Source organism: Loxodonta africana, chromosome 3 (assembly GCF_030014295.1).
Source record: "Loxodonta africana isolate mLoxAfr1 chromosome 3, mLoxAfr1.hap2, whole genome shotgun sequence".
Taxonomy (NCBI): Eukaryota; Metazoa; Chordata; class Mammalia; order Proboscidea; family Elephantidae; genus Loxodonta; species Loxodonta africana.
The window spans coordinates 102,236,726-102,254,285 of record NC_087344.1 but is presented as its reverse complement, the minus strand read 5'-3'; the positions used below and the strand labels follow the sequence as shown (position 1 = coordinate 102,254,285).

General features: G+C 39.4%; 1 protein-coding gene across 2 annotated transcripts in view; it reads right to left on the bottom strand.

Moving 5' to 3' along the window:
- Positions 1 to 17,560, bottom strand: part of PATJ (PATJ crumbs cell polarity complex component) — a 415,355-nt gene that overhangs the window by 40,704 nt on the left and 357,091 nt on the right. For both annotated transcript variants that reach the window (XM_010591221.3, XM_010591223.3), the window contains exons 35-36: positions 11,189 to 11,272; positions 6,096 to 6,289 (exon numbers count right to left, since the gene is read on the bottom strand). In XM_010591221.3, coding sequence (XP_010589523.1) covers positions 6,096 to 6,289; positions 11,189 to 11,272 — 278 coding nt within the window. The remainder of the gene's footprint in view (positions 1 to 6,095; positions 6,290 to 11,188; positions 11,273 to 17,560) is intronic.

The following is a 17,560-nucleotide window of genomic DNA, read 5'->3' as shown; positions in this document are numbered from 1 at the left end:
AATGACCTATTCATTGGAAATACCTTTTTTCAACAATATAAACAGTGGTATACACGTGGATCTCACCAGATGAAATCAAACTGACTACTTATGTGGAAAGGGATGATGGAGAAGCTCAGTATCATTAGTCAGAACAAGGCCAGGGGCCAACTGCAGAACAGGCCACCAATTGCTCATATGCAAGTTCAAGTTGAAGCCGAAGAAACTTAAAATGAGTCCATCGAGAACCAAAGTACAACCTTGAGTATATTCCACCTAAATTTAGACAGCATCTCAAAAACAGATTTGATGAACTGAATACTGTCTTAGTTATCTAGGGCTGCTTTAACAGAAATACCACAAGTGGGTGGCTTTAACAAAGAGAAATTTATTTCCTCACAGTAAAGTAGGCTAAAAGTCCAAACTCAGGGTGTCAGCTTCAGGGGAAGGCTTTCTCTCTCTGTTGGCTCTGGAGGAAGTCCCTCTCATTAATCTTCTAGACTAGGAGCTTCTCTGCCCAGGAACCCCAGGGTCCAAAGGACACGCTCTACTTTCTTGGTGGTATGAGGTCCCCTGCCTCTCTGCGTACTTCTCTCTCCTATATTCCAAAAGAAACCAGCTCAAGACACAAACCAATCCTGTAGATTGAGTCCTACATCATCAACACAACTGCCGCCCATCCCCCCACATTAACATCATAGAGGCAGGATTTGCAACACATAGGAAAATCACATCAGATGACGAAATGGTGGACAATCACACAATACCGAGAATTATGGCCCAGCCAAACGGATACACACATTTTTGAGGGACACAATTCAATACATGAAAAATACCAATGACTGAAGACCAGACGAGTTGTGGAATGACATCAAGCACATCACACATGAAGGATGCAAAAGGTCATTAAAAAGAAAGAAAAGACCAAAATGGATGTCAGAAGAGGCCCTGAAACTTGCTTTTGAACGTCGAGTAGCTAAAGCGAAAGGAAGAAATGATGACGTAAAAGAGCTGAACAGAAGATTTGAAAGGGTGGCTCAAGAAGGCAAAGTATTATAATGAAATGTGCAAAAAGACCTGGAGTTAGAAAACCAACAGGGAAGAACAAGCTCGGCCTTCTCAAGCTGAAAGAACTGAAGAAAAAAATTCAAGCCTCAAGTTGCAATACTGAAGGATTCTATGGGCAAAATATTGAATGGCACAAGAAACACCAAAAGAAGATGGAAGGAATACAGAGTTACTCTACCGAAAAGAATTGGTCAACATTCAACCAATTCAGGAGGCAACATATGATCAAGAACTGATAGCACTGAAGGAAGAAGTCCAAGCTGCACTGAAGCTATTGGTGAAAAACAAGGTTCCAGGAATTGACAGAATATCAGTTGAGATGTTTCAATAAACAGATGCAGTCCTGGAAGTGTTCTATGCCGAGAAATTTAGAAGGCAGCTACCCGGCCAACCGGATGGAAGAGATCCATACTTATGCCTATTCCAAAGAAAGGTGATCCAATGGAATGTAGAAATTATTGGACAATATCATTAGCATCACATGCAAGTAAAATTTTGCTGAAGATCATTCAAAAGCAGCTGCAGCAGTATATCGACAGAGAACTGCTAAAAATTCAGGGCTGATTCAGAAGAGGATATAGGATGCGGGATATCATTACTGATGTCAGATGGATCCTGGCTGAAAGCAGAGAATACCAGAAACGTGTTTACCTGTGTTTTATTGACTATGCAAAGGCATTCAACTGTGTGGATCATAACAAATTACGGATAACAATGTGAAGAATGGGAATTACAGAACACTTAATTGTGCTCATGTGGAACCTGTACACAGTGCAAGAGGCAGTTGTTCAAACAGTGGTATAAAATGAGGAAAGGTGTTCATCAGGGTTGTATCATTTCACTATACTTATTCAATCTGTATGCTGAGTGAATAATCTGAGAAGTTGGACTATATGAAGAATGTGGCATTAAGATTTGAGAAAGACTCATTAACAATCTGTGACATGCAGATGACACAATATTGCTTGTGGAAAGTAAAGAGGACTTGAAGCAGTTACTGATGAAGACCAAAGACTACGGCCTTCAGTATGGATTACACCTCAACATAAAGAAAACACAAATCCTCACAACTGGACCAATAAGCAACATCATGATAAATGGAGAAAATATCAAAGTTGTCAAGGATTTCATTTTACTTGGATCTACAATCAATGCCCATGGAAGCAGCAGTCAAGAAATCAAATCATGACCACAACTACCACAGCCTCCACCAGACTGAGTCCAGCACAACTAGGTAGTACCCGGCTATCACCACCAAGTGCTCTGACAGGGATCACAATTGAGGGTCCTGGACAGAGCTGGAGAGAAATGTAGAACAAAAATCTAACTCACAAAAAAAGACCAGACTTACTGGTCTGACAGAGACTGGAGAAACCCCGAGAGTATGACCCCTGGATACACTTTTAATTTAGTACTGAAGTTACTCCTGATGTTTACCCTTCAGCCAAAGATTGGTGGTGTTGCTAGGTGCCATCGAGTTGGTTCCAACTCATAGTGACCCTATGCACAACAAAACGAAACACTGTCTGGTTCTGCGCCATTGTCACAACTGTTGTTATGCATGAACCCATTTCTGCAGCCACTCTGTGGGTTCATCTCAATGAGGGTCTTCCTCTTTTTGGTTGGTCCTCTTCTTTACCAAGCATGATATTCTTCCCCAGGGAGTGATCACTCCTGATAATATGTCCAAAGTATGTGAGATGTAGTCTTGCTGTCCTTGCTTCCAAGAAGCATTCAGGTTGTACTTCTTCCAAGACAGATTTGTTTGTCCTTTTGGCAGTCTGTGGTATATTCAATATTCTTTGCCAATGCCACAGTTCAAAAGCATCAATTCTTTTTTCGTCTCCCCTATTCACCATCCAGCTTTCGTACACACATGAGGCGATTGAAAACGCCCCGGCTTGGGTCAGGTGCACCTTAGTCCTATAGGTGACATTCTTGCTTTGCAACACTTTAAAGAAATCTTTTGCAGTCAATTTGTCCAATGCAATGTGTCTTTTGATTTCTTGACTGCTGCTTCCACGGGTGTTGATTGTGGATCCAAGTAAAATAAAATTCTTGACAACCTTAATCTCTTCTCTGTTTATCGTAGGGTTGTTTATTGGTCGAGTTGTGAGGGTTTCTGTTTTCTGTATGTTGAGATGTAATCCATACTGAAGGCTGTGGTCTTTTGTCTTCATCAGCAATTACTTTTAGTCTTGTTCACTTTCAGCATCATGGAGATTGTTAATGAGTCTTCCCCTAATCCTGATGCCTCGTTCTTCATATGGTCCAGCTTCTCAGATTATTTGCTCAACATACAGATTGAATAGGTATGGTGAAAGAATACAACCCTGACGCACACCTTTCCTGACTTTAAACCATGCAGTATCCCCTTGTTCTGTTTGAACAACTGCCTCTTGATCCATGTACAGATTCATCATGAGCACAATAATGTGTCCCAGCATTCTCATTCTCTGCAATATTATCCATAATTTGTTATGATCCACATAGTTGAATGCCTTTGCATAGTCAATAAAACACAGGTAAACATCCTTCTGATATTCTCTGCTTTCAGCCAGGATCCATCTGACATCAGCAATGATATCCCTGGTTCCATGTCCTCTTCTAAATCCAGTTGGAATTTCTGAGTTCCCTGTCGATAATACTGCTGCAGCTGCTTTTGAATGATCTTCAGCAAAATTTTGCTTGCATATGATATTGTTGGATAATTTCCGCACTCAATTGGATCATATTTCTTGGGAATAGGCATAAAGATGGATCTCTTCCAGTGGATTGGCCAGGTAGCTGTCTTCCAAATTTCTAAGCATAGACAAATGAGCACTTCCAGTGCTGCATCCGTTTGCTGAAACATCTGAATTGGTATTCCATCAATTCCCAGAGCCTTGTTTTTCAACAATGCCTTCAGTGCAGCTTGGACTTCTTCCATCAGTACCATAGGTTGCTGATCATATGTCACCTCCTGAAATGGTTGAACGTAGACCAATTCTTTTTGGTTTAGTGACTTTTTTGGCCAAAGATTAGACAGGCCCATAAAACAAATAGTAATACATGTAGCTCAACCACATATATGAGACTAAATGGGCACGCCAGCCCAAAGGCAAGGGTGAGCAGGCAAGACAGAACAGGAAAGCTGGTTTCAAATTCAAGTGGTTAAAAAGGATATACCTTGAAAACTTTACATCTCACCTCTGTTCCCGGTCCCCAGGTTCCCTTTTTGTAGGCAACCAATGTTACTCATTTCTTGGGTATCTCCAAGGGACATTCTGAGTACACGTAAGCAAATTCATATGTGTATAATACATACGTGTGAGAGAATGAACAAATAAACATACACACACACACATACTTTTCTCTCCAGTTTTAAGTTTGCTTTTTTCATTTACTATAGCTTTTTTTTTTTTGATCCTTATCAGTACTTGGAGCTCCCGTTTTGTTTTTTATGGCTACATCATAGTCTACAGATGTTTCAAAATTTCATTTAACAGCATTCTATTGATGGACTGTAAGTTATTTCCATTCTTTAGTTATTGCAAACAATGTGCAATAAATGATATCTGTAAGTATTCTGAGTCATGGAATTGCTGGTCAAAGAGAACTGTAAATTTTGAGAGCTGTACATCTGAACCTTTACAATGGAACTTTCTGTGCTACAGAATGTATGTGTTCCTTGCAAACTCTACCTGAAATACGGGTGCTGTATGAGAGTGTTTCATCAATCCACTAAGAGACAATAAAGCCCAAAACCACCACTCTAAATTGGAATCTCTCCAGGCATACGTATGTGTCACAAGAAGAAAACAACTTCAGGATAGGCTCTGTCAATTGCTCTACACCCAGATGTGGGATGATTTTGTTTAGAAATGTAAGAGCCTCAGTTTATTTGTTTTGCAATGCATTTTCAGAGCGATGGTTTTACAGTGACGAAGTAAAACATGATAATGACAGCACAGTTCTTGGCACCAAACCAGTGCTCAAAAATGGTAGCTAATATGTTTTTTGTTTTAATAACAGCTTGGACTGCTGGAAAAAAGCATTAGGCTAGACATCGGAGGTCTATGAGAGCACGTGAGATAATATATGTAAGACCAATTTGAATGCATCGTAGATGGTAATATTAGAGTGTCACCTGGGAATTTAGCAGCCTTGCTGGAATTAATACACACTAGATGTAAGATGTCTATTTTAGATGTCTAAAAGTCAGTAAACCATGGAAGCTAGAATTACACTTTTAGGATATTACTTACCTCTCCAATAAACTGCAAGAGAGAACCTGCTAATAGTATCCTGGAACAATTACCGTAATTCATATCACATGGGTAAGCAGCATATCTTTCAACAGAGCAGCCTAGCCGCTAGGATTTACCCTCATTTATTGTGCAAACTATTCATTTTTTGGACATCTTTCTTAATAGAAAACTACTGTCAAGAAGAATTTACGTTTGCCTCTCAACTAAATCTACTTAACCAGTTTTAACATAGTATGAAATTAACATTCTCTGTTCAGTGGCAGAGCAAACTGAAGATTGTATATAACCCACTGCCGATGAGTTGATTCCGACTCATAGTGACCCCAGAGGACAGAGTAGAACTGCCCCATAGAGCTTCTAAGGAGCGCCAGTTGGATTCAAACTGCTGACCTTTTGGTTAGCTGCTGTAGCACTTAACCACTACGCCACCAGGGTTTCTAGCTTGTATATATCTACCTCTTTTCTTTTGGTTTTCTTGGTATTAGCTGTTTCTTGGGGATGGCAACGTTAACTAAAGCCTGGCAAGCCTTAGGTTGAGGTGATCCCAGGTTGAAAGAACCCTGGTGACTCTGTCTAAACCATCTGAGTGGATTGGGGTTGGTGTTCTATCTTGATGTGACTTATTTTTTTTGGTAAGACCTTGCTCAGAAATATGACCTATGTTGTTCAAACACTAGTAAATATTAGGATTTTAGAAATCATATCATTAGTTTATGTTAGGCTTTACCTTTCAGTGTTTATCAGCACTAGTCCCTAGGACTCTGAAAAAAAAGCCAATCCTGACTTGCATTTCTTTACCGTTTCCCAACGATGCTCAGGCCCAGTCCTCGGCCAGCCTTCTTCTGCAGATCCACAGGAAAAGTGTCCAAGTTTTCCTCATCCCTGTAGTGCGCCTCGTCTCTATACACCACTAGCTGCACCTTCTGGGGGGTCTGCCTCAGGGCCGTGATGGCATCCTCATGGCTGGCGCTCCTCAGGTCAACCCCATTAACCTGCAACGACAGCATCGGTGATGGGCTGCTGAGAGCAGAGGCCCTTTGTCTGCACCATCCCTCTGCTGGAGCTCCTTGACCCAACCAGTGAAAAACCTAGAAATTTCCAGCCACTCCCAAAACACACAGGTGGTGACAACTAGCAATAGTAAACCAAACCAAACCCATCACCGAGTTGATTCTGACTCACAGTGACCATATAGGACAGAGTAGAACTGCCCCGCAGAGTTTCCAAGGAGTGCCTAGTGGATTTGAACCGCCGACCTTTTGGTTAGCCGCTGTGGTTTCCATGCCACCAGGGTTTCCACTAGCAGTACTAGCTACTTTAAATATAAAGGAGGTGATCCTTACACTGCCCCCACCTCCACCCCAAATAAGCATAGAGGGTGGGTTAGTACACATGATAATACAATCTTACGGTTCTGTGACCTTTTACTGGGGAATCCACATTGGAGAGGGAGCTGGGGCAATAAATCCTAGCAGCTTTAGATTCCATTTGCTTGCTAGATTTGACATCCTCATTCTTAATTGCTAATATCACAATTACTTCATAATGTGCCCAGAAGGAAGTGAGGGACAGGTATTTCCAATACCGTCAGAGATCCCCTGAAGTTCTCACATTTGAATCTGGATCCATGCAAGCACACAGCACTACATACCAGAAGGCATACTGCGCTGGCTTAAAGCCAAGGCTCTGCTTTTTGCAAGTCACTTGAGTTTGGGTAAGTCATGCAATCTCTCTGAGACTCTGTTTCCTTTTCTGTTAAATCGATACCACAGCCAACTTACTGATTTTATACTTAAATATTTACGTAGTACCTGTATGCCAGCCCTTTATGAAATATTTACTGTACTCATTTAACCTTTATACTAACTTTCTGAAATACATAGATACTGTTAATTCTAACCATTTTACAGGTGAGAAAACCGAGGCATGGAGAGGTTAAATGACTTGACTAAGGTTATATAGCTGGTGGAGGAGCCAAGATTGGAACCCAGACAATCTGGTTCCACCCTTAGTCCCTATATTATGCTGCCTCATAACTTACCCTTGGAACGGGCTATTGGACCCCACTGCCCCAAGGAAAGTCACATCCCGATGTTGGTTAGTGAATTAGAATCAAGGGGGAAATTGAGGAGCAGTGCAGCCCAGGACTCAGAGGAAAGGGAGTAAGTGGGTAATGAAATCCTCAAGGTCGCAGCTGTGAAAAAAGCCAAACAAAGAAAAAGGCGGGTCCAGGCCACAGACAGGTGGATAACGGAGTGGAAGAGTTTCTTCAATATGTTCCTTCTACTCCTTGGCCTGGTCCTGCTCTGAGCGTGTCCAGCCCATCCCTGAACCTCCTTTCCTTCATCTGTGCAATGGAGGACTGATCTAAGGCTTTTTCCAATTCTAGCATTCTAAAGACTACAGACGGTTACAGAGAGGGGAGAAAAGAAGGGGACTTTTGAGATGCTTTTTAAAGCTAATTCTATAGGCCAAGAAAATGTTCAAGCGTCCAATTTTCAAGCTGCTTTTTCTTTTCTGGTGGGCTTGTGTACTCAGGTTAATTACACCCAGAGTAACAGTGGTTAGTTAAGGGCATGGGTTTTGGATATAGATGGACTTCAGTTCTAGTGCAGATTCCAACTTACTGGCGCTATGTGAAACCTTGGGTAAATTACTTAAGCTAAGCTTCAGTCGTGTCATCTACAAATGGCTGATACTAATGGTAATTATCAGTAACAACACCTACTTAGTGTTGTGAGGATTAAATGAAATAAATCCTCTAAAACATTCAGCACAGGGCTTGGCACACAGTTAAGCTTAATACAAGTTAGAAGTTGATATTTGACAAGGAAGTGAACGAACTGCAGCCAGGCTGCTTTCTCTCTGCATGGGTACCAAAAAAAAAAAAAACCCAAACCCACTGCCATTTAGTCGATTCCGACTCACAGCAACCCTATAGGACAGAGTAGCACTGCCCCATGGAGTTTCCAATGAGCGCCTGGCGGATTCAAACTGCCAACCTTTTGGTCAGCAGCCATAGCACTTAACCACTATGCCACCAGGGTTTCCCTCTGCATGGGTACCCAACCCACTGCCGTGGAGTCGATGTACTGTTAATATAGATCAGTGAATAGGTTCTCATTATTAGTGAGGTAAACTCACAAAGAGGAAAACAGTATCTCTAGAAAATGTGGTCTGAGCTGATTAGTTCACTATATTTCAATAGATGGCACACAAGACCACTCACTCCACTCAAAGACAAGTTACCACCAACAGTTACCTCTGTAGATTGAAGGTGAAGTTCCTAAGCCTCTAAATACCTTTTAAAAACACCCTAACAATTACATTTTTAATTAAAAGCGTTGTCATTAAACTGTGACATTACAAAAGCAATTTCTACTGAATTCCAGCATCAAGGTGTCTGCTCTAATCAAAGTGACCTGTTCCAAGTTCACAGTTTCCATTTGCTCCTCTACTTAGCAGAGACACCATTAAATGTTTCAGCGATGGTGGAGAAGTAACACTGTGCGGCTTGAATACTGCGGAGTGATGGATTATCTTAAGTGCCTTTCAGAAGCACTAGATGCATTATTCAGACCACTGATTACAGAGGAGTAGGGGAGGTAATAGCAGAGCTATGGGTGTAGAGGTGTATGAAGAAGTGGGTGAACCACTGTTTTAGAAGGAAAAGATAATCAAGTTAGGGCAGTAATTCTTGGTCATTTCATTCCACAGGGAAAATTAAGCACTAACCCTCTACTTGTTCTGCTCCCACTTGTGTCAAAATAGAGATGGAAAATGGAAGTATGGGTAGGGTAAGAGGAGGAACCAACACTAACAGGAAAATCAGAAAGAAGACGTATCCCATGCTAATCACAGAATCATAACTTTCCAAGTTAAAAAATTGTTTGACTATACTTTTTAAAGCAAAATCTGGCTAATTTTAACACGAGCATGGTATAAAACCGTGGAAAATCAGCTTGCAGAATGCAGGGGAGCCTCAAGAGAGGAAACGCCATTATTGGAAAAGATGTAGGGTTGCCTTGTTTCCAGGTGTTTAAATGTCCTGTTAAAGCTGGCCTGCTTTCCTCTAAGGGCAACCTCAGGCCACAGACTGATGAAGCATCTGTACACATTGGCTGCAACTAGAACAGGTCCAAATGTGGGGTCTAAAGCTGCTTAGAAAGGCATTGTGCTACCTGACCGAACCTGGAGCTGTATCTCTTACCTACACACACTACACACTCTCACAGACTAAATCCTATCCTGGTCATCTTAAATGAGAAATGTGGACCATCTACCCAGATTGGGTAATCTAATTCTGGACATGGTTTACTTGGCCTTTCAACTTGAAACAAACTTGCTTTCTTCATGCTAACCTACTGAGCGTTCACTTGTACATCAATGTACTTTATGGAAGAGAGTAGCTATAGCTGAGGGTCTGTAATATAAATGGATTTAGTTTTTCTTGCTTTTTAAAAATATTTATTGAGGTATAAGTGATAAAAATAAACTGTGCAGAGTTAAAGTGTACAATTTGATAGGTTTTGAAATACATGAATTACCTCTGTGAAACCAACACCATAACCAAGACAATGAACATATTAGATTTAGGTTTAAGTGACCATATAGAATAATTGTGGACTTACAATTCATGAATGTATCAAGGCATATATGCTTCTGTACTCTTTGATAATTTAATCTATTTCATCTTATAAAGCCAATTATGATAGTACCTTTTGATTAGAAAACCCTAGGGAAAGAAAAAGAAAAAAAACCCCAAAATTCCTAACCACTAAAAAACAGTGTTGTAAGGTAAAACTGTCCTGCCAGTTCCCAAGGGGACCTCACTTATTTTCCTAACCTCATACACTTGTACCTTAATGAATGTGCTGGGAATTTGTCCTAAGCCAATGATGAAGCATAGTAGAGACCAGCAGGAGAAACTCTATAATTTGCCCCCAGTTTAATTTGCAGTTGGCCTGACCTCTCCTTTAACTCCTTCTTGTCTGTATTTTCTGTCATTAATTATATCTCTGGTTTCATCTTGGGAGGCAGAAATGAACAACCAAAGGGAAAAATAAAATTCTATGATGTCATTCCTAATGTGCTACATTAAAGCTGCAAAGTAAAACACACATGCCCACCATAAAATGTAACTCTTCAATTAAATTCACCCAATGAAAGAAACAAATGTTGCCTAAAGGTTTCGCACCACAGAAAAAAGCTCTTTAGTTCCACCTACCAGAACGTCTGGCGTCGGCTTTCTGTTCATCCGTTCCCTAGCTCAGACACTGCATGCCTTCGCACTTTTTAAAAGGCTTTAACGCCTTTGCTAAATGACAGTCAATTTCAAAGAGTCAAGTTAGAGCATTTAATTTTTTAATAAGTACCATATACCACCTAAAGGGAGAAGGTTCTACATCTTCATCAACTTGAAAACATAGGTGGCAAGGTACGGGCCTCCACTTGATGTAAAGATTTATTAGGATTAAGAAAACAATTCTTGAAACTTCAATAACATCTTTAAATATCAGGCGTCTGTGTTTATGCGTGTACATATATGTGTGTGTTTTTAGGAGGGAATTTAGGAAGGCATAATGGAGATGTGAAAAAATTAAACTGCAATATCTTATTGTCTCATTTGATATTTAAATTATAGAACCATAAGTTGTAATTTTTCCTTCAATTAAAAAATTTTTTCACAAACAGATTGAGAGTGATAACTTGCCATGATCCTAAGGACTTGTTCAACATATGCTAAAAGAAGAATAAGGACCACATTTTATAAAATGGGAGAGAAATAAGTCAGAATGTAGTTGAGTAAAAGACAGTTAATAAACTTTGTGGCTTAAGGTTAGCTAAGGAAACATATTTACTTTCATAAAATAAAATTTAAAATCATATACCTCTAATATCTGGTCACCAGCCCAAAGTCTTCCATCTCTGGCTGCTGCTCCTTCTTCATAGACTTCATGTATAACTATAGCATCCTACAAAAAGCAAATTCTTATTAATCTTCAACCACAGGTATTTCCTTGAACAAATGACCAAACCATAGGCAGCAACCAATAATTTGCAATTTGCTAATACTATTATATTGTATCTGACATGAAGATAAATAAGATACATAAAAAAATATTATATTGTATCTGACATGAAGATAAATAATATACATAGCTACAATATATTCAGAGCTATGATTAATCTTCTCTGACTTTATTATTTCATTCCTTCAGAACTGGCTTTGCCTAATATTTCACGTTAAACTTCCATGTGTTTTACAATTAACCCTGTACATTGCTGCTGTGAATGAACTTGAAATGAACTATATGTGTCATTCTTATTTACATTTTATGGTATATTTTGAAACATGGTTTCAGGTATTTATTGGTATTCAAGGATTTGGCATAGATGTGTGGCCTGATGAAGGGGTTTTGGCAGGCCTCACTACTTGGGCAATGAAAAAAAAAGAACTTAGTAGAATCAACTAGCCCTGGAGGACAGAACACGGCATAGAAAAAAGAGCATTCATGGATTTAAGCATAATACAGCCATGTGTTCGAATCCTGATTCTGCCATTGTGTAACCTTAGGAAAATGAATTCCTTTGAACTCAGCATTCTGAGCCATAAAATTAAGGTAACAATATATAACATAGGTAAGCTTTGTTTGAGGCAAGTGTTTCATGGCTAATGAATTAAAAATAAATAAATGAATAACTGGTATCTCTTCAAATTAACGATGTTAAAAATTTTTATAATCATGAAAAATAGCATGAACCTACAGAAAAATTCAAGCAACACCAGAGTGTGCTATACCACAAAAAGAGACTATCTCCCACCCCAGGCTCTCAGTCCCACTCCCCAGAGACAGCCATCATTAATAGTTTCCTAAGAACCCCTCTAGAAATTTTATATCTGTACATGCAAATATTTATATGTTTTGGTGAGACTGTTAAAAAATATTGTTTTTTCACACGTTTCCCTCTTCTCTCAAGTTGAGCAGGCAGTCAAGCTTTGAAATTGCTTGCCTTGGGGATTTTTGTGGAGCGAAAAACTAAAGCAACTGAAAGTTAATGCTTCTTTCTAATTTTTATAAAACTGAAGGACACTGAAAAAACTATGTTGAATGGATTATGTATGCTAGGTGTTCTGAGGCTTGCTGGGAGAGGATAAGAGCTTTTGAGTGGAGACTAGCAACAGATACTGTGGGTCCCAAAGAGGTGAAAATTTGAGCCCTATACTGCCCAACCTCCTCCATCCCCAAACCAACACACACACACACACACACACACACACGTACACACACAAACCGAGTTCCTGTTAAGTGGATTCCGACCCATGGCAACCCCATGTGTTGCAGAGTAGAACTGCATTCCATAGGGTTTTCGAGGCTGTGACCTTTCAGAAACAGATTGCCAGGTCTTTCTTCTGAGGTGCCCCTGGGTGGGTTCAAACTGTCAATCTTTTGGTTAGTAGTTAATTGCTTAGCCTTATGTGTCACTCAGGGACTCCTCTCTCTCCCTAACACCACCTTCATAAACACACAGGTTGCAACATTCTGCACGCAAGGGCAAAGAGGGCAAAGCCTATAGGGCAGACTCTAGGCATAGTGGATTTTAGCCTTGAAAGAGGTCCTGTGTCCCAAGCACTGGAGCCTGGAAGCAGGAGAATTTTGCACTTGAAGAAACTGTGTAGGCTTGAGCAAGGATGGTCTTGATGATGGCCTGGGTGGACTGATGACAATGACCAAAGACCAAAGTCTGAGTGCTTTGGAACCCTAGGATTTAATGAACCATCGAAAGGGCTGGAGCTGAATTTCTTCTTAATCTAGAAGTATAGAGCCTCAGAGTTAGAACTGGGTTGCCACCAAGTAAATAAATGAACCATTTCTTAAAAAATATATAATAAACAAGATTAAAAAACAAGACAAAACACATATACACTTTTACAACAAAACAACGAACGAAATTTACTTCCTTGGGGGGAAAACAAATTCCAAGGTAGAGAAGCAAACAAAATAGAGATCTATAACCAAATAACCCAGCTGGATTCCAAATACTTTTCAATATTAAATACTTTCATTTTATCACCACACAGTTCTGAAAACATTCTTTATTACGGCTTTGAGAGGCAGCCTCCAAGAGCCAGAAAAGGTTCCTTGATCCAGATAATTTACATTGCAGATTCTTACCAGCAATAGATTTTAGACCATTCTTTGTTTTAACTCTGACTTATGAAATTTCCAGGCCCAGGGAGTGCTTACACTGCCAAGACTTTGTTTCTCTGAACTGTTTCAGGGGAATGATTTTGAGGAAACTGGCTGGGTCAGTAGCTTGAAATGACCCCAACAACAGCACCCAGATCGCACCAAGGGTCATTTGTATTAAGGATGTGCAGGGAGCAATGAATACAGACTCCTGGTATCACTTGTATAATGCTGGTTTTCAAAATTTGGTCCCCAAACACCCATCTTTGCTGGATTGAGAGAATCACAGGTTGAACTCATGTTACACACGGTTTTTACAAAGCTAACTTTTCAGTATAAGCTCTTTTTATCTTGGAACATTACAAAAGTCAAATTGGAAATTTCCATGCATTCATTTTCAAAAGAAAGAAAAGACCCCATGGAGTTTTTATCCCATAAAAGTGGTCTGATTCCAAAACTCTGAGACACTTTCTGGGTGCTCAATGAGGTATCATACATAAAGGAAAAATACCACTAATAGTCTCAAATTCTGAATTTACTGCCAACGGTCCATTTTTGGTCCATGATTCTTTCTATATGAAAACCTCCCCATTTCTTCCTTTATTTTTGCTTGACTACTGCTGTAATTATCAGGGAAAACACAAGAAAACACAAGACATTCTCACCTATCACTAGAAAAGAATCCCATTTCTTACTGTGTGCCCTTGTGTATTAAAGGTGTGTATGAAGCTGTGGTTCTAGACAGCTGCATTAACTGCAGGTGATAGAGGTGAAGGATAAGGACTAACAGCTAAATCAGAAATGTGTGCTGGTGAACTGAAAAGAAAAATAAATTTAATTTCTTTTTTAAAACTTGTGAAGTTCTTAGAGTAGAAAGGAATAGTAAAAAAAAAAAAGATACTGGATTGGGATATTTTAGGCATCTATTTGACAAAGCTAGATTAAAATGTTACTTCTGTTTTTTTTTTTTTTAAAAAAAAAACCAATCATGAGATGAAATCATGGGTCATTAATAAAAGATTTTTCATTTCATTAATGACCCACAATTTCAGGGAAGACTGGGAGCTGTGCAGTAGTTAAGAGCTCACCTGCTAACCACAAGGTCAGCAGTTTGAATCCACCAGCTGCACCTTGGAAACCCTATGGGGCAGTTCTACTCTGTCCTGTAGGGTCACTAGGAGTCAGAATTGACTGACTGGCAACAGGTTTGGTTTGATTTGGTTAACCAAAGATTGGCCTTTATTATTTTAAAGAAAAAAATTGGAGGTGATTATGCACATGGTTATCTCTTCTTTGGATATCCCCTCCTATATTTTAATGTTCTTGAGCTATTTAAGAAAGCTGCTTATTGGCACACCCTTGAGTACCTTCTGCCCACCAGCCCCATTTTCTTATCTCTACATATTTAAATAACACCCCTCCACCCAAGATTATCTCAGTGATTCCTGTCTACCAACACCAATACCTTCTTCCAAAACTCATCTATTCTAGAATGTGGTCTGTCAATCATTTTCCTGCAGGCAGGTTGCCATCCTACTCTGAGGAGAGGCTGTACAAGTAAATGATTATGAGCAAAGCCTCTGGACTCAGGCTTCCTTGGCCAAAATCATATCCCTGGTACTACTGACTGTAGGCTTTGGAAAGAGTTTTAACTTCCACAAGCCTTAGCTTCCTCATTTTTATATGATTTTAACAATATTATCTAAATATAAGCTTTATATACAGCGCCAGCACATAGTAAGGGAGCAATAAATGACACTTTTAATAACACATCTGGGCTCATTTAACATCTATGTGCCACAGATGCTACACACTTCTCATTTATGCCGTATAATTCTCATAACAGCTCAGCAAATTTAGTATTATCTGTCCCATTTATAAACAGAGGCTCAGGAAGGTTCAGACTTGACCAGGTCTTTGTAGCTTCTAAGTAGGAAAGATGGAATTCCAACTCAGGACTGCTTAGTAACAAAGTCTGTGCTCCCACAACTATAGTAAGCTTCTCATCTGTTTTGAATATTTTATTTTGCAGTTGTGCAAAACCTGATTTGAGATTTTCCATATGGCATCAATTTTGTTGAAATATTGTCTCTTCAGCTCCGCAGTAAACCCCAGGAGGGCATGAGCTGATCATTTTATAAAGGTGAGCAGAAAGAAGACTTGTGGTAGTGGAAACCCGGGCCTTTGGCTTAATGAGGTGAGGTGATGATCTATGGGTTTCACTTGCTTGTGTTGGTACATGATTAGGCATTCGCACTACTCAAAGCATGATGGGTAGGCCCTCACCACACCCCAACATGGGATCTCTAATTCAATTAGGTATTCTTGTCTCTTTCCTTCCCTTTTTCATCTTTTCAGTTCAATTTTTCTGTACTCATATTATTCATTGAATAGTTCTTTCTGCAGGAGAGGACATAAAATGATATTATAATGTTGTTGTTAGGTACCGTCAAGTCAGCTCCAACGCATAGTGACCCTATGTACAACAGAATGAAACACAGCCTGGTCCTGCACCATCCTCATAATCATTGTTATGCTTAAGCCCACTGCTGCAGCCACTGTGTCAGTCCATCTCATTGAGGGTCTTCCTCTTCTTTGCTGACCCTCTACTTTACCAAGCATGATGTCCTTCTCCAGGGACTGATCACTCCTGACAACATGTCCAAAATATGTGAGACATAGTCTCGCCATCTTTGCTTCTAAGGAGCATTCTGGTTGTACTTCTTCCAAGATAGGTATTATAACAGATACAGGCAATAAACTGACATTAAAGATACGAAGTGGTTCAGCCCAAGAACATAGATTAATTTGCTTAATTAATGACATAGAGACGAGGATAATTTGCAAATGACCAAGATTGATACACAATAATAATAATAATAAAAAAAATCCTCCTGTCAGCTATATGATTTTTACACTTGGACAACAGAAATTTAAGTACAATGACCTGTTTACTTATTGCTGGAGACAAGACCAACATTGTACTTGTGGACACTCTAAGTCACTTGTTTGGGTTGTCAACTCTAGAGCCAGAGAAAAATTTGATCAGTGAGTTTGGGAATCTCTCAAACACTGGGTTTTCCCTAATCAGAACATGTCTGAAACACCTTTAACGAAGGAAAGCTCCTTTATTCCTCGATTACAGGGATTGTTAAAAACAAAGACTCTCAAGAAGTAGTTGGCTAACAAATTTGTCACGTAGTTTAATGTTAATGTCTCCATCCTTAAAATAATGAGTATTTATTTTCAAATATAGATAATATATAAACATGATACTGAACTCAAAATGGTATAAACTGAGAAGTAAGAATTCTTTGGTAACTGCCAGTCAGCAACCCAATTTCCCTCATGAAAAACAAATAGTATTAAATTTCTTATGTAATTCAGATGTGGAAAAGACAGTCTTTTTAAAGAACAGTGCTCGCAAAACTGGATGCCCAGCTGCAAAAAAATGAAAGAGGACCCATACCTCACACCGTATACAAAAACTAACTCAAAATGGATCAAAGACCTAAATATAAAGCCAAAAACTATGAAGTTCATGGAGGAAAAAATAGGATCAACGCTAGAGGCCCTAATACACGGCGTTAACAGGATACAAATCATAACCGACAACACACAAGCTCCAGTGGATAAGCTAGATAACCAGGATCTTCTAAAAATTAAACGTTTTTGCTCATCAAAAGACTTCACCAAAAGAGTAAAAAGAGAACCTACATACTGGGAAAAAATCTTTGGCTATTACAAATCAGACAAAGGTCTAATCTCTAAAATTTACAAGAAAATCCAACACCTCTACAACAAAAAGACAAATAATCCAATTAAAAAATGGGCAAAGGAAATGAACAGACACTTCACCAAAGAAGACATTCAAGCAGCCAACAGATCCATGAGGAATTGCTCATGATCTCTAGCCATCAGAGAAATGCAAATCAAAACCACAATGAGATACCATCTCACCTTGGCATTACTGGAACGAGTCAATAAAACAGAAAATAACAAATGTTGGAGAGGCTACGGGAAGATTGTAACTCTTATGCACTGCTGGTGGGAATGCAAAGTGATACAACC